Source organism: Odontesthes bonariensis, chromosome 5 (assembly GCF_027942865.1).
Source record: "Odontesthes bonariensis isolate fOdoBon6 chromosome 5, fOdoBon6.hap1, whole genome shotgun sequence".
Taxonomy (NCBI): Eukaryota; Metazoa; Chordata; class Actinopteri; order Atheriniformes; family Atherinopsidae; genus Odontesthes; species Odontesthes bonariensis.
The window spans coordinates 31,283,703-31,307,035 of record NC_134510.1 but is presented as its reverse complement, the minus strand read 5'-3'; the positions used below and the strand labels follow the sequence as shown (position 1 = coordinate 31,307,035).

Genomic DNA, 23,333 nt, shown 5'->3' with positions numbered 1-23,333 from the left:
AAAAGTAAACAAGTGTGAATGTTTACGGGCGGGTGAAAAAGCAACATCTGAGATGTGTGTTTACTGCAGCGCTGTGTGTGTGCGCGCGTGTGCGGTCTCTGTATGTGTGAATTTTGGCAGCAGACCAAAACAAGAAAGGCGAGACCACATGGTGAGAAAACATAAACACAAACACAAACACACTTACTCTCACTTCTTTCACTAACAAACACTATTACAAAAGATTTATCTAAAAATGCAATGGACTATGTAGATGATTATATACTGTACATATTTATATATATATATATATATATATATATATATATATATATATAAATAAATAAATACAGTCACACATGTAATTATAATAGTCTACATAGTCCACTGGATGTGTACTACTGCAGCTTAGAAGTGCAGAACACAGCTGACACAGTAGCTGGATATCAGTTACAGACATTGATCTAAAGTTGTGTTTGCCCTGAAATCATCAACCATATTACACATACATATTACACATGAAACCCTGGTGAATGATATCAGCATAATGTCCTGGCCTGAAGTTCTCCATAGTTTTGTTGAGTCCAGTGATTATCAACCGGAGCACGGCAGACGCCTTGACTGAGAATGGTCAAACTGTAAATTGTAAAGATGAACGCAAGAAGTTTTGACTGTTCGGTGTTTCGTTTGAGTTTGAATATACAGTACTGTGTTTTTCGTATTTTACACAATGAACAAATGACAAACCAGTGCTACTACTAATCTGTTTGACTCACTTGATTGCTCAGTCAAATATTGTACCTCAGCTATGCATAAGCAGAATGATTTTGGTGATTTTCGATAAGACAATAACCCAAAAATGTCATCAAAATGACAAAAGAAGGGAAAAAAAGAGGCAGTGGAGGACAGGCGGAGACAAGAGTCTCATGAAATTCATGGGGAAAAAAACTGATCTGTTCGAAGCGTGTGCAAAAGAGAGTATGTGTATGTATGATTTTATGAGTAACTGCCGTGTTAATACATTGTGTGTGCTAGGACATATATTTTCTTTTGAGTGAGTGTATTGTGTATCTGGTCTAGATGTGTATAGGTGCCATATTTGTGTGTACACATTCTCAACCTACAAACTTTTTTTGTGTCCGTCTATCTATGGGTGTTTCTTTTTCTCCGGTGTGCGTAGGGAAGCCTTTAAATACGAGTCTGTGCATTGGCCATGAGGTGCACCATGAATAGGCCTCATGTTTTTGCCTGCTGGAGCCTAAAATCTGCATCAAGGGACCAGTTTACTTCATCACCGCTCCTTATTTCTGAAGGAGTTCTTTTAACAAATTAGGAGGCATTTTATAATGAAATGCATTCTTAAATGATAAATAATGATCAAAGAATAAGATACAGTTTAGGATAAAGGAACTGAACTAATAAAAAGCTGGGCTTATTATCAATGCAAATCAACTTGGGTTACTTTCTATGTTAGACCCCTGAGGAGACTTTCAGTGTTAACTGGAGCTGGACAGACCTGGCATTACACTAATCAATTCAACTGCAGTTTAATTAACTTTAAATTAATATATCTATTAAGGGTTCATATTTCAGTAATTACATCGCTGGTATTGGTAGACAATAAAATGTAAAAGTAAAAGTAACTCTGTGATGGATTTCAGCAAAGATGACAAAAAGCCCATTTCTGCCATCGTGTACCATCATCTTGTGCTTAGGCATCAGTCTCAGAGGAATTTAGGGAACTAAAATGACGTGGTTGTGGTGTGTGACGTGCTAATTAGTTCCATCCAACCCTGAACAAATCTTCAAGAGTTTAAGTTACTAAATTACATTCCTTCATCCCAGTTATTATTTAGATGACCACAAGAGGTCAGGACATGGGTCACTTTAGCATTAGAGTTAGAATTAACATTAGAACTAATGATACTTAGTACTATTATTCATTCATTTCATTTCTCCAGTCCTCCATGATATCTTCTGGTCCTGTTCAGAAGCCTGCATCTATATTGGTAAGTGACCTACTGACTGTATTTTTCTACGTCACGTGATTGAACATTATGTGATTTTATTGGTGGTATCTTGATGGAAAGTTTATTCTTATTTTCTATCTACTGCAGACAGGTGCACCTACTGGCATAACTCTCATAAAATCTGCTCATCACATTAATTTGACAAAGCTCATGAATATCTTTGACTCTTTTCTACCCTCCCCTCTCTGACTCACCCGGAGCAGCAAGACTCTGAACCTGAGCAGGGACCTGGACATTAGCCTCAGAAGCTAGCGTGAGGCGGCCTCCCTTGCCGATGCGATCACAAAGCAGGGTGATGTGCTTCTTGAGGCGGGCGTTGTCCGGTGGAAGGCCCAGCGTAGGGCCTCCTGTCTGGGCCAGAGATGTGGCCTGGTCCTTGGGGCTCCGTGACAAGCAGCTCCGCAGGAGGTGAGAAACGGCCGCGTCACAGCTTTCCTCCCAACCCTGAGGAGAAAGTCAGTGACAGAGTGAGAGTGAGTACTGCAAGAAAAAAAAGTGTCCAAATGTTAGCACTCGAGTACGCTGTGAAGTTTAAAGGGAGCATGTTATCAGGGGAGAAAAAGAGAAAAAGACAACACTGGCATTTTATCTTGGGCCCAAGTACAGAATGTACAGACGTCCAGAGTTTATGAAGCCGATTTGTAACAGATGAATTACGAGTTCTCAATGGTGTTACTAACCCGCCAGCAACTGATATGATCAGCAGTGTGTTTTAACGACTTGGGCCATTTCAGCACATGACTCCTGACAAGACTGTGCCTGAAAGGGGAATCAGTAGCCTTCAAACAAAGGAAATGTAAGTATTTGAGAATAAAATTGCCAGTTCAGTATTCTTCTATAAGCTTGGTGTGTGGTCTCAGCCCTCAAGCCGTTTACCGTAAGCTCTTTCATACCACCATAAAGTGCTCCAAGAATTATTGAGTACAACAGAGAGGGGCGCAGTGGAGTTGAGTGCGTAACTCCACGACCCCAAAATGATCTGCTTGAATAGAAGTGCTAATTACTGAATGAGAAAGGAGCTGCTGTACTGTCTCTGTGTGTTAGTTTGACGAAAGCATTTCGCAGACATTTAATTAAGACTTCAGGAAATGATGTCAGCTTGTGAAAAATGGACTAAATTAGTCTCCTTTAACATGGTACCATACCAAAGAGTAACTGAATGATAATATAATAATAATGGTAACTATCCAAAAATGTTACCTTTTAATTTGATGTCATGTTTTTAAAAGATTTGTGATGGGAAAGAGGACACAAAAAAGGGGGATTACGAATGTGATGGAGGGTAAAGGGGAGCCAATGGATGTGGAAAAATCAGGGATGGATGGATGGATGGATGGATGGAATACCAGGTGGATAGAAGGGAGGGAAAGCAAGGGTGAGAACTGACTGAGCAAAAGAGTATAAGGAAAAAGCAGAAAAACAAAAGATGCAAGAGGAGCAGAAAGGTGGAGAGAAAATAGCCTTAAAATGTGATGATTTAACAATGTCCATGAGAAAATAATCAAATATGCAGGATAAAAAGAAAATAAGAGGAAAATGTTGCCATATTTCTTGCCACACACACACCTTACCCAACTCATCCCTTCATAAAGCGATGAACTGGGATCAGCCATACGAGTCTGAGGAAAAAGTGATTTTTGTGTGTGTATGTGCGGTGGGTGAGGGCAGTGGAGGGGTAAAGATGTGTTGACAGGCACCCTTCTACCCTCCTAACCCACCACCCCTTCCTTCCCCTGCATGCCGCCACATTGATAGGCCCCTAATGAGCCATAATGACAGGTAATCATCCCTGTAATGATGGTGACAGAGGGATACAGACAAGAGAGAAAGAGACAGAGGGGGGAATGGGGGAGAAAGAAATGAAGGGTACGAGACAGAGAGAGGGTTCTTAAATGTTAAGGAGATGAGATGATAACAGAGGGACAGATATTAGAGACAGAAAATAAGATGTGTGGAAAGGTGAAGGATGAGCAGAAATAATGAAGAAGACAGTAGAGGGTGGGAAAAAATAAGGAGTCCAGAGGGAGAAGGAAATGAGAGAGGAGTAGGAGGAAGAAGAGGAGGAGGAGAGATGGGAGGTGGGTGTCCTACTCATAGCACAATACCTCACCAGGTTATCAAATACTTGGAACAACATAACTGTGGGTTTCTGTGGAAACTTGGCATGCTCACGCACACGCTCACGACACATACATTCCACATGCTGTGGAGGAAAATGAGTTGTCTTTAAAGTTAAACTACAGACATTAATTCTGCTGAACGAGAAGAAAGGAAGCCCAGAAAGGTGGAGTGGAACAGGTTTGGACTCGGGCCAGGGTGATGAATTAAAACAAAGTTCCTGCTAATGCAGAAATAGGAAAAAAGTTTGTTTTCAAACTGAAATCAAACTGTGTGAAAATGTGCTGCATTTTCGAAAAGCAACGATCCTGCTTCAATGCACATTCATTATTACAACTATAGTTAATGTTCTGCACAGATTCATGAGAAGTTTTATTTTTCTCATTCACTTTAAAGAAGAGTGGTGATTAGACCAAAAGCTATGTACTGGGAGAGTTAACATCAGATAAAATACCAGTGATACCTGCCATGAGTTGTGTGATCAGTGTAACTGAGTCTGTAGGGTAAGTTATCTTCCCGTGTGACTTCATTGCATCTTTGTCTGCATCGATTAAGTGAATTCTCTATCCTCACAGAGCATACTGACGGCATAATGAATACTGGGTCTGACAAAGGAAAATCACAAGTGTTATTGCAACATTATTGCATTGCCATGGGTAGCACATAAACTATAGGGGCTCCCAAAGAGACAGGTAAAGGTTTCGAAAGCGATCCGTCAGTCCTGACAAGCCATCAAGCCTGGGGAAGTCATTTGAGAGGCCGGAGTTACGGCTCTTTGAAAACAATGTCATACAGGCCATCTCCAGGGGAAACATCCTCAACACAAATATCTGCTTTGACCATATCGGTGGGATCTCTTTTCTGAAAAAGATATCAAAAGGACAGGGACGGGAATTATACAGCCACTATCCTTCACTGCACGACTTCTATCCGTGTCCGTCTACCAGTGTTTAATACGGCCGATTACTATTAGTGTTGCACCGATACCGATACCAGTATCGGGCGGGGCCCTGATCGGCACTAAAATGGTGGTATCGGTATCGGCGAGTACCAACAAATAGGGCGCCGATACCATTTCCGATACTTGTATGACACTTGAACGTCTCACGACACTCGCTACACTGTGTTGTGATCACTGTGCAGCTATCGCTATTGGCCTGCTCCAGACCAATGAGAGCGGGCCAATAGCCGCTCTTAACCAATGCCGGGGCAGCTTTTTCTATGTGTGAGGAGCAAGACGTCTGGCGACACGGCACTCTGTCAGCTGGGGAGGGTGCCGTTCGCAGTCATCTAGAGCTGCCGGCGACGAAGACAGCTAGCCAGGGGGAGTTTGCAGCGCGAGTGTGAGGAGGGGAGGCTGGGTGCCTCCTGTAGTCAAAACAGGGTCCACGATAGAGAGTGCTGGACCGCCATCACTCCCTGTGCGGTCGTGACAGCGCACTACCAGCCGACAGCCAGTTACCGTCTTCGCCGTCCCGCAAAGCCCCGGGGAGTTGGACGGCGGCACAAGCTCAGACCCCGGGGGAGGGTCTCGCCAAGTGGGCGAGTTAAGTATTCCTCTCCTTTTAACTTCGTGTTTTAGTGTTTATGTATAGGTCGGCCTATTTTTATGTGGTATTGATTGGTGGGGTTTCATGGGGAGGAGTGACGGGTCTGTGGTTAAACGGGCGCCATATGCTGCAGGTTAGCCGCGTGTTTTGTGGTGTGTTGACTCTGTGTGCTGTGTTTGAAGCGTGCCTTAAAGCTAGTGAAGCTAGCCTGACGTGTAGTGGGTTTTCATTCAGTGTGCTGTGTTAGTCTGTCGTGTGTGTCGCGACCAAGGAAGCCTGCGCTCCCAATCCTTCTCTCTCTCCATTAGATCGGAGCCCCCCACCCCATGTGTTTTATGAACTTGTGAACTAATAAAGATTTAACATTTTACATCCAAGTAGTATGCAGCTCTTCATATATATATATATATATACCGATACCACTCTGTTTGAAAAAAAATAAATAAATAAAATTTTTATATATATATATAAAAATTTTTATTTTTTTTTCAAACAGAGTGGTATCGGTATGGTATCGGTATCGGCCGATACTGCACAGCCAGGTATCGGTATCGGGGCCAAAAAATGGTATCGGTGCAACACTAATTACTATTAATGTTTTCACAACAACAGTCGCAAGTGTGATACACACAAGTGTGAAAACACTTGGTCACTTTTTGTTCAGTTGCAGTCAAAAATCTGTTGTTTATTTGTGTGGATAACTTTACACAGCACTTTAATATTGCCAGTAATAACTAGCTAAAGATTCAATGATTTAAAAATACTATTGTGGGAGGCAATGTTGGTGTACAGAAAAAAAATGGAGAAAGCGGAATCGAAGTGCGGTAATCGTTGCACCGCGACGTCTTAGGTGGGGAGCCCTCCCTCTGCTCTCAGACCGAGACACAGCCATTATAATGAATACTATTATAGAATCTGTGACCGAGATTCGGGGAAGAAGATGGCGGCTCGCTCTTTCACTTACAGATGCAATGATTCTGTTTTCCAGGTTAGTACACGGTAAAATGTACATAAATCTGTCTCCTCTTGAAGTGTACAGTCATGTGTAGTAGCTGTGATATGTCTGTTGTGGAATTTTTTATGTGTTTCAGTGAGTTTAGGAACCGCGGCTAGAACCGCGAGATACAGTTTTTTCTGTAAGCTATGGCGCTAACGGTTGTTTAGCCTGTGTGTGCTTGTGACTGTGCAGGTGTTTGATTCTGTATGATGATGTCTCCACTCCCTGGCAATGTCTTTATTTCGGTTTCTGAGGTCCTGATATGTTAAGGATGAGTGTTAATGTTATAGTAAAATAAGGACAGTTTAAGAGTTATTCCTGAATTTTTACAGGAACCGTTATGGTCTGGTCTGAGCTAAGAAAAATGCAATATAAGTTGAATGGTTATCCCTATGTGCACAATGTTCCATGTTTTGACCCTAAAGTCATTTAAAGATTAATTTAAAGCCAAAGAGAGTTACATTAATGTTAAAGTGAGTTTATTGAGCTAAAAAGAAACAGATATACATCTACATAGATTAAAGTGTTTATTCTTTTGAGATTAATGCACTTGGAAGAAAGTGATTTATTTTTGTAACATGATTATTTCTCTGAATGTGTGTGTGAAAAATATTGGCCACTGATGTGTGGAGAGTACAGACCATTGTGTTAACAATTACCAAATGAAACTGAAACATGATTACATGTGGGGAAAGGTTTATTGTTTTATACCATGATTGTTGGAAGTTTGTAATAAATGAGACCGAGATTCGGGGAAGAAGATGGCGGCTCGCTCTTTCACTTACAGATGCAATGATTCTGTTTTCCAGGAAACATCCAGGAGAGTTGACAGCAGTGAGCCAGAATAAATATCATTTGTTACTTCCGGTTACCACCTTCGAAACCCGTAACACAAGCAGTGAAGAAAAATGGGAAATCAATAGAGTGAAAGCATGAAAAGAGCGTCAAAGTGTTGAGAGTTCAATTAAAAATTGACCAAAAACCTTGAACTACCTGTGTAGTAGGTTACCATTTATCATAGGTTACAATTTCGTTTGCGTTTTAAGGTCATCACATTTTATCCATTGGATTTTATTAAAGGAAGCATCCCTTTCAAATAACTAAGACTGCTGGTCTTAATGTAAAGCCACAATTATTTCATCACACTGCTATAAGTTTACAGTTCTTTATACAGTACATGTTACAGGTTGGAGAAAAGTAAGCACACGGATGAAGAAAGATGGGAAAATGCACCTGAGGATATCTGATAAACCGACCCGGTTGCCAGTTGCCACACAAAAATAATAAAAAAAATTTTAGTCACACAAAGCTTGGTTGAAGCAAGGAAAAGCTTGTTGTCATGGAAAATAAACTATGATTAAGGTTTGGTCAGGCATGTGGACATTCTCCATCGAAATCAGCGGTGTGTTGTTCTAAAGCTTATGTTGTGGTTGTCGCTTCAGGTACCGGTGAGACGTGAAACATGATCCAGGAAGTCACATTGGAGTTAAAGATTAAAGGGTTTTAAAGCTTAACAGATTCCAAAACACTGCGCAATGGTACAACTCTGGAAAGTCATCACACAGGCAACCGTTTTGTCTTCAGTCACAGAGATTGCAAGGTAAACAGTGGAAATATGTTCATAATAAAACTGTAAACCTAAAGGAATGTTCACTGCTGGCATCAATCTGTGTGCAGCATTGTCTGCCAAATCATCCTGTGTGGACATTATTTGTAGTGACATTAAAATCAAGAGTAGAAAGTTTTAGCTAAGTTGTCCAGTTGGGAGACCAGTCATGTACAATTGCAGTTATTCAAAAATCTTTTTGTATAAAACAACTGCTTATAGAACATTCAAATGACCCAATGAAGCTCTAAATGTTTAAAGATAGTGAATGAAATTCATACCCCTCTGAAGTTTTTTTTTTTAAGTTGCATCTGCTACAAACATTAAATATGCTCTGACAGAATAAGTAAATAAATAAGTATAAAAAATGGTATAAGACAACATGAAGGTGGCAGTATGATGTATTCCTGAAAAAGTCAGAGGATGGGCGAATATGGGGGGGGGGGGTCATGCAAGAATAACACTGACAGGCAGCATCAGCAACTCCGTTCAAGAGCTCACTGACAGATGGAAAAAGAGACAACACTGGGAGGGAGAAGAACAAGGAACAATGGATGGAAAAGGGAATGGGGATGATGTAAAAGAAGAGGCACAGAAACATAAAAAACAGGGTCAGGAAACTAAGGAGACAGACAAACAAGAGGGAGAAGAGAGAGAAGCGAAGTAAGCAAGAGCTAAATGATAGAGAAAGTGAGATGGCAAGATGTAGAAGAATTCATCTGTATCAAAGAAAAATAAATAAGGACAAAAAGGGGGAAAAAACAGGAACAAAAGCAGAAAAAATACCTAAGAAAATAAATTGGAATGGCATTTGGAAGATGAGAGAGGAAATCGAGATGGATGAACAGTGATGAAGACATCAATAAGAGGGTGAAGAATATGATGTGACAAAGAAACAAGCAGAAGAAAACCTGTTGGAAGACAAAACACCAGAAAGGATGAAAAGTGTGAAAAATGAAAGAAGTGAGTGGGATGAAGGAGGAGGTCAGAGCAGGAGGCTGAAAACAGAAACAGAGGAAGAGAGGAAGACAAGAAACATGAAGAAAAGGAGAAAGAGGAGGTGTTCACTTCAATTTAGTTTGATGCCACACAGATTCCATCTCTTTTTCCCTCGTCCTCCTGTAAATATAATACTTCCTTAGACATGAAAAGCAAAAATAACAAACAACAATAAAAAAAGAAGGGGTGGGGGTGGCCTTTAAGAAGGATTCCTGATTAAATGCTTACAGAGGGTCTTTGTTACAAATCAAACTCTTTTTTCTTTTATGCAGCACAGATGTTTTTCTGTTGACCAACTTGTTCATGTACAGTACACCTCCTGTCTTTAGTAGTCTTCAGTAGCAGCTTGGGAGCAATGAATCCGGTTCTTTCAAATAAAAAGGGAGATATGCACCCTATGCCAATTCTTTTGTTTGTTTTTAACACTTAAAACGCTTTCAGACAACTTACTGTAAAACTAGAGAATCATGAGATAAGGAGAAAACGGACTATGTTATTTTTAAGGAGGACAAATAGTTCTGTAAAACACACCTTCAGTAAAATATCACAGATCCAAAGAATGGGTGATGTCCAAGTGGATCATGGAGGCGGGTTTTCTAACGCACTGAGAATGGAAACTTCTAATTAAGTGGAAAATTACAGAAGGAAAAGCAGAGCTGGCAAATATCGTTGGGTAACTTTTTAAAAAATGAAACTGGAATTTAGATAAAGCTTGTCCTTCACCTCTCCTCTCTTTGTCTCTCTCCTCCTCTTCATTATCCCTTTAACCCCTCTCTGCTTTCCCCTAATCCAGCTCTTTAGCCCCGTGTCCTCCTCTGTGACTTTATTCATGGTCGTGGCATTCCAGGGATTAATCCCTCTTAAAAAAATCCCTCTGAGAGCCGCACTCGCACTCACCTGGAATGACCTCACCTGCTAGGTCACAGTGGAGGTCAAAAGTCAAGATGAAGAGTGTGATGAGGCACATCCACTCTGACACCCCAAAGCATTCACACCGTATTGATGAGAGTTCTGCTCAACAATAAACGCGTTTAACACATATTACGCACTGCATCATATTCCTCTCTTTACTGTCACCACAAACGACTCTAAAGAAAGTAGTTTGTGAACATACACCTTTGTTTTCTGTTCATCTTGCGATTACAATGTTAGTACAACTTGCAACCAAAATCACAAAAGCCCAAAGTTGGAATAAGTCGGAAAACTGTGCTGACGGGTTTTAAAAAAAGAAGCAACTACGTCACCAACTTTCTATCTATGTTGTCACAACACTGCACCAGAGAATGTGTTGTGTTTTCTGAAAATAGCCCCTCAGTCCACCTGTTTGTCTTAATATTGTGGACGTGACCCTAATTACTGCTAATTCACTTAATGCCATAAATCCCATTTAAAACAACACACAACACACACACACACACACACACACACACACACACACACACTTCCAGAGTCCCATGAGGCTCATCAACTGACCCTCTCAACCTATTTCTGTCTGCTGTGTACTGTAAGATGTTATATGTACAGTTGTGTGGCTGTGTGTGTATGTAATGTTTGACTGTGAGAGAGGGTGTCTGGAAATAGACTTACTGGTAATGAGAGGGACAGGGGATTGATCAGTGCCATGGAAAAAAGAACACCCACACACACACACACACACACACACAAGCTTGCACAGCTTTCCCTACTAGGAAATTGCAATGACTTCAAATCACTGTATACAGCCAAACCAAAACCAGAACCTCAACCAGCACCAGCTCATGTGTAAACTTAACCTAACTTCAATTCACACCTTAGCCTTAACCTTAACCAGGAGCACAGGAATAACATTTAGCTGCATTTGGTCCCTATAAGTACTAATGATCCTCAAAAGGTCAGTAATTATACCAAAAAAGGTCCTAAAAACAAGGGGAAATAAATCTTCCGTGATTTGACTGCAGCAAATGGAGGAGCTCCGTCAACAAGGCTGCTTATACAGAGCTGGGTCCTCTGCAACATGCACAACACACACTCACAAAAAAATACACAGCTACACACACACTCACACAAAGACTGCGGGCCGAGTCAGGGGCTGATTAGAAAGCAACATGCCATCCGTTCACATTGAGACCTGTTGTAGACCTGACCTCTAGTGCGAATGTGTGTACACATTCGTTGTCTATTCTCACACGCGCACGCACGCACGCACACACACACACACACACACACACACACACACACACACACACACACACACACACACACACACACACACACACACACACACACACACACACACACACACACACACACACACACACACACACACACACAGCAGCTTTAATGCTGAAATCATAAGAAGGTCCCACTGAACACTCTCCAAGAGTAGAGCTAACAGGTGAGTGTTGAGTAGGAGAGAGTGGATGTGTGATTGAGTGTGTGTGTGTGTGTGGAGTCCTCCGGGGCCAGAAGTGCTTAATATATTTTAAAAGTTTTTAAAATAAGAGTGTGTGTTTAAGCTGGGGCTGTGTTGACCAAGCAAGCTGCAGATGGATGGACAGACACTGACATGTTAATGGTCTCCTGTGTGTGTGTGTGTGTGTGTGTGTGTGTGTGTGTGTGTGTGTGTACCAGCTGCGGTGTGTCCTGCAGCAGCGGCAGCAGCGTGGCCTCCAGGATGGCAGTCTGATCGGGGGTCAGGCCCTGCCACAGCGACATAAGCAGCACAAGCAGGTGCGTGGCACTCCGCAGACGGACAAATGCTTCCTCCAGCTGGGCCCGGTTCTCCTCTGCAGCTTCTGCAAGGGCCATCACCTGGAGGAGACAGCAGGAAGCGAACATTCATCCCAGTTACTGCGTAAATCATTCCTCTATTCAAATGATGACAACACAGTAGAAGCAGTTTGCATCTTATTTTCTTAGGGGTCCCCAAACACATGAGTGTGCTATAAAACTTTTGATCTTTGAATCTAAAAACCTTAAAAAGTCAGATTTTCTTTTCCTCATTCAAGGACAATCAAAAGTTCTATAATCGTGATCCACGTTGGTCAATGAAATATTAAAACATAATAAAAAGCAGAGCACACACAATTTAAAAATCTGAAGAAGCAAAATAAAGTGCATGCTAAATGCATTAATGCAAATGTAAACTCTAAATATTTCCATCTTATGCTGCCGCCTTGGAAATGAAGCGAAATGTATGGAAATGTCTGAGTGCTTTCGTTTGAGTTGAGAAAACATTTCCTTTTTTCACAAAAAAAAAAGGGCAATTCTCAGTAAACACATGAAAAGAAAGTCATTTTTTTTATTGGCACAAATGATGAATTATCCCTTCGTTTCTTGATGATCTTGGCTACTTTCTTCACAACACATCCATTTATTCCACAAGACTCGGAGTGTCGACTGCACAACCTGTGTAAACAGTTTTATGAGTATCAAGCCTGCAGCTCCTTCATTACTGTCACCATCGGCTCCATCAGGCGGCTGATTTACGCTAGTTTATGTTTGCCCGAATTCACCCTGAACAGTTTCATCGCAGCATGCTGTTTGTCAAACTTGTAGTCATTAGATCCCAAAAATCAACACTGTTCAGATTTAGACATCGGTGCGTCAGGATCCAGCTAGAATGCAAAGTTTGAAATTAGATGGAAGACGCTATCGCTTTTAAAATTTTGTTTGAATGCAGACACAACCCCACAACAATGTTAAAAAAAAACATTTGAGGCATTCTGCCACTTCTATGGGAGATCATTGTACTTATAAGCAAAGCCAAATTCATTTTACAGACATCTTTAATTTACTTGAATGGTTACTTGACGCTGCAGTCAAAATCAGGAATTATTAGAGCAGAGCGACAGTCTGGAAATGCTTTAAGTGATCACGAGTTGATAAAAAGTCTTAATAAGCTTGTAATCAGTCATAATTTCCATTGTATTTAGCTGTCTAACAAAAGAAACAGAAAAATATGCAAATGACAAAATGAAATAACCAAATGATGGCTGAGTAACAATTATTTTCTTTAATTATTACATCATACCATATATATATATATATATCCATCATATATATAATCCATCGTGTTTCAGACTTGATCTTTGGAAATCTTTGCTCTGCAGTCTGCTGTTCACTTATTAGAGCACTCAAAAACCTGATTACAAGTTGTTCAAAACATCTGAAATAAACATCTTTGAAATAAAGAAATTGAAAAAGAGGTCAAATAAACTGTTCACTATATGTAGACTCTACTTGAGCTGGTAATTTTCCTTTACACTTTGTTGGCTTTCATATGCAGAAATGGCAACTTTGCATGAAGCCACTGCAGAACGAGAGAGAAGCAGAGAAACTAGTTACTTGAAATTAAGATTAGGTGAAAGAGCACAAATGGAGTTCTTCTAGTTTTCACTTTAGCACAGAGCTCTAAAGCAGATAACAGAAAATGAGTGAATGTATGAATGAGGTGTGGTGGGAATGGGCGAATCCGACCTTCAACAAGGGGGGTCAATCCCTTCATGCCTCCATTATTACAACAACAAAGATGTGGAGATGAGTGGAGTGGTGAAGACAAGTGATGACATAGCAAGACGGATGAAAATGAAGACAAGAAAGGACACGTCGGATGAAGAGACGGAGGGAAACAGGAGATGAGGAAGGAGGAGGAGAGAGATGAACAGACAGACAGAGAAAAAAGAAGAGGTGAAAGCAGATCTGGGACTAATGGACGACTGTGTGTTCAGATAAATGAGTGATCTGTAGGCCTGAGTGCCAACGTACGCCAGCAGTTTGTTTGACAAATGGATTCAGCACTTGCCATTTGATCCTGCGAAAACAGAAATGGAAGACTCAGAAGTAAAGTCTGTGCGTATGTGTGTGTGTGCCAGGATTTAGCAGTGATTGCCAAAATAAGCCGTTTTGATTTGCGTAACTCGAAACTACAAACATAGGTACGTTGGAAAGACTGCCTCCTCTAAGACTTGCCTGAAAAGTGTAAACACTGCCAGCTGAAACTCCAACTCACTTCCGTCCGTTTCCACGGTAACCCAAAAAAGGTCCCCAGCTGTAAGCGGGGATGGGGTCATCTACGGGTACAGTGTCACTCACACTTTGTATCCAAGCCATACTCACACGCTTACCGATAAACGTATACGCGACCCAAACACTAGCATTTTCTTAAAACTACTTCTTTTTTTTTTTTTACTTTATTGCCAATAACGTATAGGCAATACAAACAAGCACACCACACTTCTATTTCTCTTTCAGTGACTCAAAGGAATTCCCAAGCCGTCAAGTCAAACCCTAAAGGTTCTTCCAAAAACATCCACCTGAGTTAATTAACAAAGAGCCTCTCAAAGAAGCTGCATAGGGGTGCGTATGTCTGATCCGTTTCTGAAAACTGAGCTAGATGTGTCTGTGGCAGTAGTATCAAGCAGTGGCAACGATAGCTCATCAGATCAAAACTGCCCAATGTCCAGTAGTCTGCACAAGCAGCGTTATTCTCTATCATACACACACTCCAACATAAGCAAATAAGTGCTAACTTATTGGGATAACTTCCCCAAAAACACTTTGGTGCATGTAAAAGGGAAGCCGAGGATGAATACACAGGTAGTTTATCAAAGAGAGACACACTGAGTGATTTAGACTCTTCAAATTAAATCTAAATTTAAAAACGAGCATTTTGGCAAAGAAAAGTCATTATCATACAACTGCAAACCTATTGAAACACATTCTACTTTATGTTCACAAAATGTTCACTTGTAAAGAAATGAGTACATATAATCCAGAGCTCCTGTGACACGAGTTCTTCATACTCTAATTCATAATTTCTTTGAAGCAACACACACAAGCATATACACATCTTCATCCCTCTCAAGATACACACACACACGTCTCCAACCACCCTCCCGTCGGGGTCTCTGAGAGTGTGTGTGTATTGATAAAAGGCTCCAAGTCCACTGAAGGGCTCCATTGTTGGCAGCAGCTCAGCTTCACACACACTCTGATTGATGCCAGCTGAGAGAACACAAAGACACATTTAGCCTGGACACACACATACATGAGCAAGAGATTAAAGAAAATGTACACATGTGAACCCAAAGTTGCACACGGATTGACACGAACACACACATAGAAATTGCATATACGGATAAACAATAGATTTACATATAAGCACGAAGATGGCACACAAAAAGGTAAAGGCCTGAACATCCAATCATGTGCCAACACAAACATACACACACACAAGCACACGCACACACACATATGAGCACACGCACACACACACACACACACACACACGCACACACACACAGTAGCTGTATGTTAACAGCTGAACTACTGGTGACCTTAAACAACCTGCAGTTGAAGCTGCCGGGGTCGAGACCTCCCGACGTTTCTGCAATAAAATCTGGACTCTATTCAACAGACATAAAAGGGGCATTCTGCTGCATCTTAGACCCTTAAACCTGGTTTACATCTCAATGACAAGGTGCAACTTTGTTAAAGTGTTTTCCTCTAGACGTGTAAACTGAAACTTGAAATTTTACCTGCGTAATAAATGAGGGGATGATACGATTTGATCTCTTACACTCCCTTCTGTCAATCTTTGTTTTACCATCCAATCAAAGAGCAGCAGCTTCTAATACCAGCCAGCATTTACAATACGATATTCTAGGAGTTACAAACCACACAAAATGTCATGTTTGTATATTCCCACACCACTGCAACAAGATTTACACACATGTACCGAAGCCACAAGGCATGAGCTGAAAAAATAAAACAGAAATAATGAGGAAGCTTATCTATGGAAACGCATGATTTAAGGCACACATGAGTAAACACATACGGCTGAAGTTTAAATGAAGTCAATTTAAATAGTTAACTATATGAGGTTTGGTTGCTTCATCAAGTAACCTGCCGAAGAACCAATCAGAAAGCTAGATGATAACATTGAGTAGGAAAGTGAACACAATGAAAACAATTGCAAATACATGAAGTATACAACAGAATGAAGGAAAAGTTTGCTGTTCAGTCAACGGAGCATCAATAATGAATGGAGCCAAATCTGAATATATTTGACTTTTGTTATTCTTAGTTTTTTCGATTGTTCTAATTTCTCAGAACGTCAATTAACTGGATCAGCTAAAAAGAGAAACTTTTTCATAATAAAATCCAATAAATCAACTGTATCTACTAAAAGACATCTTCATATATTATTTTGAATGAGTAAACACTTTTGATCCACAATGACACCTGGTTTCTTTTTAACCAACATGATGGGAGAATGATTGTGCAATAGTATACTAACTGCTAAAAGTGAATTAATGGTGCATTAACAGTAATGAATCTGTCAGCATCCAGGTCGCATCTACAGACACACCTGTACATTGTCTTTAAAGCACTCTGATAGGTTACCCCACGGATCTGAGAAAGCTTTGTGTCTTTGTGTCATCCCAGAACTAATAAAGGCTGTGATCAGGGTTCTGTGAGGACCACACAAACTGTTTCATTTTGATTTTTCAGACTGTGCTAATTAAGGGTGATTTTAATCGGTTCTCCCCAACAATTTATTTCATTAATGGAAACAGAAATGTTGAAATAGAATCGCTTAACACAAATATCACAGACAGATGATGCATTCACATTATGAGACAAAAATGCAACAATGCAACACAAACAAATCTGAGAAACGAAATAAAATATGAAATGAAAAAGATAAACACTCAATTTAAAAGATCGATAAATTAGTAGTTTAGAGAAAGACAGTTTGTTCCTTTCTACAACTGTGTACATAAATCACTGTATCATCAGCATAGGTTGAATCTCCACAACAGAACAGAGGGCACATCATTACTATATTTATACCATTTAACTGTTTTCTTTCTTTTTTGGATAATTAACTCTAGATGCACAAAATTAAATTCTGCCTGTATTACAGATGGTTTTTCATGTGCTACTGGCCACAACACCTGTCAGAAAAAAACCTCAGGCAGCTGTTTGGGCAACCACATAATCCCTCAAATACGCACAAACATTGTCCTCTTCTGTGCGATGTTGCCCTTAAGCATTTGCTGTGGAAGTTGTACCTGTCTTACAAAACACTGAGTCTGGGTGGCCACAATGGTGGAAGATAAAAGTACTTGAGAAGAATTTGATATATCAAGATTCTTTTCAAACATCAGTAACAGTTAATCAAAGTGGACATGATGGCAAGAGGAAGAATAAATCAAAACGACTGACGTCTAAGTTTCATCCTTACACAAAATGACAGTGAGAGCTAAAACTCAGTGTTTGTGTATGCGTCTCTGAGTGAATGTATCCCCCGCTGATCCGAAAGATTAGATGTTTCCTGCTCAGTTAGTCACGGCAAACGGTATGGGTGAACTCCAAACCACACACTCAAGCTCACACAAAAAAAAAAATGTATAGAGGGATGCAAATATAAATACACACAAATGGTCACACACTGTGCCGTACTATTTATGTCAGTGGAAAATGACAGCAGTATATTTGGCTGAAAGCAACGTGGCAGAAAACATCCCCCAATACTCTAGAGGATGATGTCAAGGAGGGAGGAAGAAAAAAAGAGAAAGAGCCAGAAGGAAGGAAAATGTTAAACAGATAGGATTGAGAAGAACAGATCGAATAAGGTTTGCACAGAGAGGACATGAAAAGAAAAAAAAGACAGGTGAGAAAGGAAAAAAAAAAAAAAAACACTGGCATAGGTTCACCTTGGGGTCAAATGAAAGTGGAATGGATACATTTGTGTGTGCAAGTGTGTGTTCAGGCTCACTGTTTCCACCTCTTAATTAAAGAGCCAATTAGAATCTCAGTTTAACGACGGCTGGAAATACACAGTCCATTTCCTTGTGTAGGATGACTAATAGACACACTCTCAAACGGATAAAGTTACAAACACACACACACACACACACACACAGTCTGCAAGTATTAAACACACTTACACGCACTTTCATTAACATCTGTTCAGCTCACATAATAATAAATGTGCTTTCACTAACAGGACCACAGTTCCTCAGTAATGAAGGCACAGTAACGGATTCACTGTTTCACTTGAGTATGTGTGTGAGTGGTGAGGCCAAAATATCTAAATATGTGTCTAATTTAAGTTCCTTTCTGCTGTTGTAGATACAGATGTGTGCTGCCAAACACCTGCATAGACACATACACACACACACACAGCAAACAGTGTGCGCAAAGACACTAACTTCATATATCAAACTAAACACAGGGAACAAAGATGCCAAACAAAGCTATTCTTTTCCAGATTGGTTTTTAAGCTTTTGAACATTTATTGCCTTTAGAAAAAGTAGTATTGATCGCACAGCGGCACAGCTGTGTGGCGGTTAGCACTGCCGCCTCACAGCACGAGGGTTCCTTGTTCAAATCCCAGCTGGGGGCTTTCCGCATGCATTCATTCTCTCCGGGTACTCAAACTTCCTCCCATCATCCAAAAACACGTGTGTTTGGTTAATTGGTGATTCAATATTGACCCCAAGGGTGAGTGTGAGTGTGCAGGTTGTTTGTCTCTGTATGTCCCTGTGGTGGACTGCTGGCTCACGCAGCCCCACTGCAACCCTGAATTGGATTTGCGGGTATAGAAAATGGAAGAATGGAGTATTGATTGCTCTTAGAAACTGTGAAGCGACATAATATTTTTAGATAGAAACAGCACTTGCAATTCAGTTTTTTTAAACCAATGCACACCTCCTAATTTGAGGCAAAAGACTCCTTTCTCATTGCCATAAGAGGCATGGTTATCCGACATGCACTGGTATTATACATCGATTCCTGGGACAACCTCATAAACTCTCCACAAGCTTTGGTCGACTACAATTTCTAATAAGCAGGACTTGCTAGAAAAATAATCTATTTTTGACAGTGAGAATCATGAGCAATGATCAGTTGGATGTCAGATTTTAGAGCCTCAATGTGAGGTGCTGAGGAAGGGTTTACGGAAACTTACTTTGAGGTTGCCCTCACTATTGCAGGAACAAGTTCAGCACGCGATAAGCACAGCCAGGGTCTTATGTGTCTGTCACTGATGATCAAACTGCTGCCAATAAATACCCAAGTCTTCTGCAGAATCACTTGATGCAGGGCTGATTGCGTATGATAAAACAGACTTCACTGACTTATTCAATAGTAATGACTTAGCATTAGATTTGAAGATGAGGAGTACCTGGCTGGCTTACTAACTAGTGGGATGTTAAACAAAAAAAAGAAAAGAAAAGCTAAAAAACAAAGATTATTTTTGATTAAAACATATAAACTTGGTACAATCTTGAAAGTCTAAATTGAAAGAGACGGGACAAAAACAAATGGCAGACGAAGGAGACAGAGCAATCTTGTCGGCGGGTGACGGAGGGATCAACATCTATTTTGCCCGTGTCTGATAAGCAGACGAGAGACAGTAACCACTATTGTCCGTGGTCAAAACAACCGTACACACACAATACTGATAACAGCGTCTGTCTACACTTCCACTGATAATACAGGAGGAGATAATCAGAGAGGAATACAGAGAGAAAGAAATTAAAAGGAGACAAAGACAAAGAATGAGACAGTACAAGTGGTTGCAAAAAAAAAAAAAGGTTGCAGCTTACTCAAGTCTTATTGGAGAGTTAAAGGAGAAAAGGGGAGGATTACGGGATAGAATCTGGCAACTGAACCGGATCCAACTTCTGATCGTTTATCATGTGCTGTGGAAAGGTTGGAAAACACCATTCTGATAAAACTATGACCTCCTCTGGCTTTCTACTCTTTTCTCATTCATATCTACTCCTTATTTTTGCTCCAGTCTGGTACAACGTAGCTCACAATCAACACTTGTCAGAGAAAAGCTATTAAAGTTCACCCCATTTTAGTTGCGTCCGTATGATCAAGGCATTAATAGTGATAGAAGTCTGATTAAAGCCGGAGTACAAACTGCTGACAATACAACAATGAGGCCAAAGCATTTTTCTTTCTAAAGCTGCCTGTGCTGAACAACAATCTTACCCTGTAACAGTTACAGTAGAAGGGACAGAAAAATATCTTTATACCCACAATGGAACACATGTACCAGAATGCAATGAAAGAGCAGTTGTTCTCTTGATGTATTTTAATAATTGCTAAAAAGAAATCCATGTTGGTCTGAATGATTGTGGCAATGATCTAAGAATTTTTATATGGACTGTTAATCTTTATTTTGGGGCCTAGTCTTCCCAATGGTTTCTTTCAACACGCTGCAACACACACACAAAAAGAATAGTTTGCGTTTATTTTCTGCGAGACAACTAATCAACAACTTACCAATGTATACTAAAAATAAGGAATGGTTTGGGGAAAGCACGTACACACACACACACACACACACACACACACACACAAAGATTGCATGTTCTGAGAATTATGAGTGCTGTGCTACCAATGCAAAGTTACTGCTTCACTCACTTTAAGGTGATGAAGATGAAGTCAAGGGAAAGGTAAATGATTTCATTGCGACTTTTTCACTTTTTTAACCTCCTCACTATTCAAGGCTGTCAGAGATGCTTTAACAGGCTGTCGTTCGGCCGTACGGATGGCTGCTAAAACATGATGGCGTGATTTATGAGGCTGTCCCGCTCCATCAGAGTCGACTGAACTCTCGTGTTTTTTGCGACAGCAAGGTTGAGAGCAGGATGCCCTCTGCTTTTCTTTGACACACGTTCACACGGTCACAAACATAGAGCTTTATTCTCCTCTGATAGGTTGAGGGTCACCCCTTGTTTCCCTCCCTCAATCCATAATGAATATGTCTCTTTTTCAGCCGTCAGTCTGAAATATGGGCAGATAAAAACACAAGCGCACTGACTGAATGAAACCCCCAGAACACACACATAGGCAAACAGTCACACCATTAGATCCCCAACAAACACAGCATACAACCCAGACACAGAACTCTGGAAACAGTTATCTAATCAATCAAAAAGTAATTGAAGAGAAGAGCATTCACATTGGTTTTTATTTGTCAGCAATGAAACAACAACTCTTTTCTTTATATTTCACATCTTATTGGCGGGTTTTCAAGCTTCAAAGACACCAACAATGCCAAACTGGAATTCAGGGAAATATTTATACAATGATAGATAAAACTTTAATTTAATGTAAAGATGGTATTATATATCAAAATTTAAAAAAATGTATCAAACAAAGAAATCAGAGGATTTCTTAAACGTCAATGCTTATCAAGAAGAAAAAAAAATAGCATTTCATACGTTTTGCAGAGTAATTTCAGACAATGAATCCAATTTTTTTTGTTTACTTATTGTAAACACTGTCAAAAAAATTCTATTCCTTCTCTCTGATACTCACACACTCACAGACACTGCAGTTGCTACAGTGTTCTGGGTGGTCCTGAGGGGCCAGAGGCCCCAGATAGAGCAGGGGAAAAAATTACAGAGAGTAGCCCGGAGCAGTGTCACCCAATTTGGGATTAACACCCAGGCTTGAATCCCAGGCCACCGGTAGCCCCTGGCTGTGGGAGCTGACCTCAGTAGGTCTCGAGGTGATCTCAAACACACATACACATACATACGTACACACACACACACACACACACACACACGCACACACACACACACACACACACACTATAGTGAAGGCCCACCCAAGGCAGAAATAATGAGGGGGTTTGGTCGGTCCAGATGCATGGAGGCGGGAGGGGGTTCTAGTGGGAGGCTGGACTGGAGATTTCAGCTGTGATTATGCGGCTTATCTGATATCCTCAAATATCCAGATAATGTCTACACATAAATCTGAGACAGGTCATTGTACACACCTGGCAGCGAAAATGAGTCTCAATTGTGCCGCAGGAGCAGTAATCTTCCCATATCACATCACAGCTACGTTTATGATTCGACAACATCCCAAAATGCCTAATGTCCTTACTCCTGTGGCTGTGACACCAGATTTGTTATCTGACAGAAATATTACTGTCAGCAGAGTAACACCTATAGTTTTGAGTATTGTCTAGCTGGTTTTTAAATAAAACGAAAGGACATTCAGCGCTGTGTTTGAAAATGTTCGGGAGCTGCAATAGAAGCTATCACAAAGAACTCTTACAAAAATACCGTAATGTACACATCTACTTTGACAGCGTTTACATGTCTAAGTGAGACCTTTCGTAACAAATGAAAACCATATGGATGAAATGAAAATAATGACCTCAAAACTTTTCCCCTAAAGTTTGACTTGGAAAAAAAATGTTGCATTAATAGAACTCAAAAATTGTCCTGTTTATATCAATGAAGCAATCCCAGAGAATTGATCAAATTTCAGGATTTTTCCTGTCTGAAATGCACTGCTGAAAAATCTAATATAATAAACTAATCACACATATTTTGATTCTTTCTCGTTCGAGGTACCTCTGTAACAAGTTTGTGATTCTCATATTCCCAGATTTCCTAAAACAAAACTCAGGTTCATGTCTTATTGAATTCACAATCAGTTTCAGTGATGAGGTCATTCTTGCAATCGAAAAAATAATTAGAAAAAGATACTAACAAAAAAAAAAGGGCATGGCATTTTTATGAGGGAAAATGTGCAGTAATTAAATTACAGTGAAACAGCTGGAAACATCTGGATGTGACATCACATCGTCTGCATGCGGGCGTCAGACCAGGTGAAAGGAAACAAGAGGGTCAAGAAGGAGGATGTCGATCTTTAACGCATACGCACTAACACACACATGCACACCTCATAAAGAAGGCAGATACAGCCGTTTGGAAGTGTGGTTGGGGTCAAAGTTCAAATAGATAGACTGACACACTCATGCCCTCAAGCAAGGTATTTAAATCAATTCAGGCTGAAGCCCATGCACGCACACACAAATACACACATAGGCGCGCACGGTCTGCTATAAGCCCACTCGGACCACTTCCCAAAGAGACTCTGCATGAACACATACAGCACACACAGTTAGCGCGCGAGTATTAATAGCATGTGATGTGACTTAACCCAAGGGCCCATTTCACAAGAACAGCTGCAAATGCAGTGTGAGTTTGTGTGTGTGTTTGCTTTAAACCTTCCTCAAAAGCCAA

The 23,333-nt window shown here is 40.5% G+C and overlaps 1 protein-coding gene across 1 annotated transcript in view; it reads right to left on the bottom strand.

Annotated features, from left to right (window-relative positions):
• Positions 1-23,333, bottom strand: part of bbs9 (Bardet-Biedl syndrome 9) — a 158,761-nt gene that overhangs the window by 61,494 nt on the left and 73,934 nt on the right. The window contains exons 19-20 of the mRNA XM_075466085.1: positions 11,887-12,069; positions 2,204-2,453 (exon numbers count right to left, since the gene is read on the bottom strand). Of these exons, the coding sequence (XP_075322200.1) occupies positions 2,204-2,453; positions 11,887-12,069 (433 nt within the window). The remainder of the gene's footprint in view (positions 1-2,203; positions 2,454-11,886; positions 12,070-23,333) is intronic.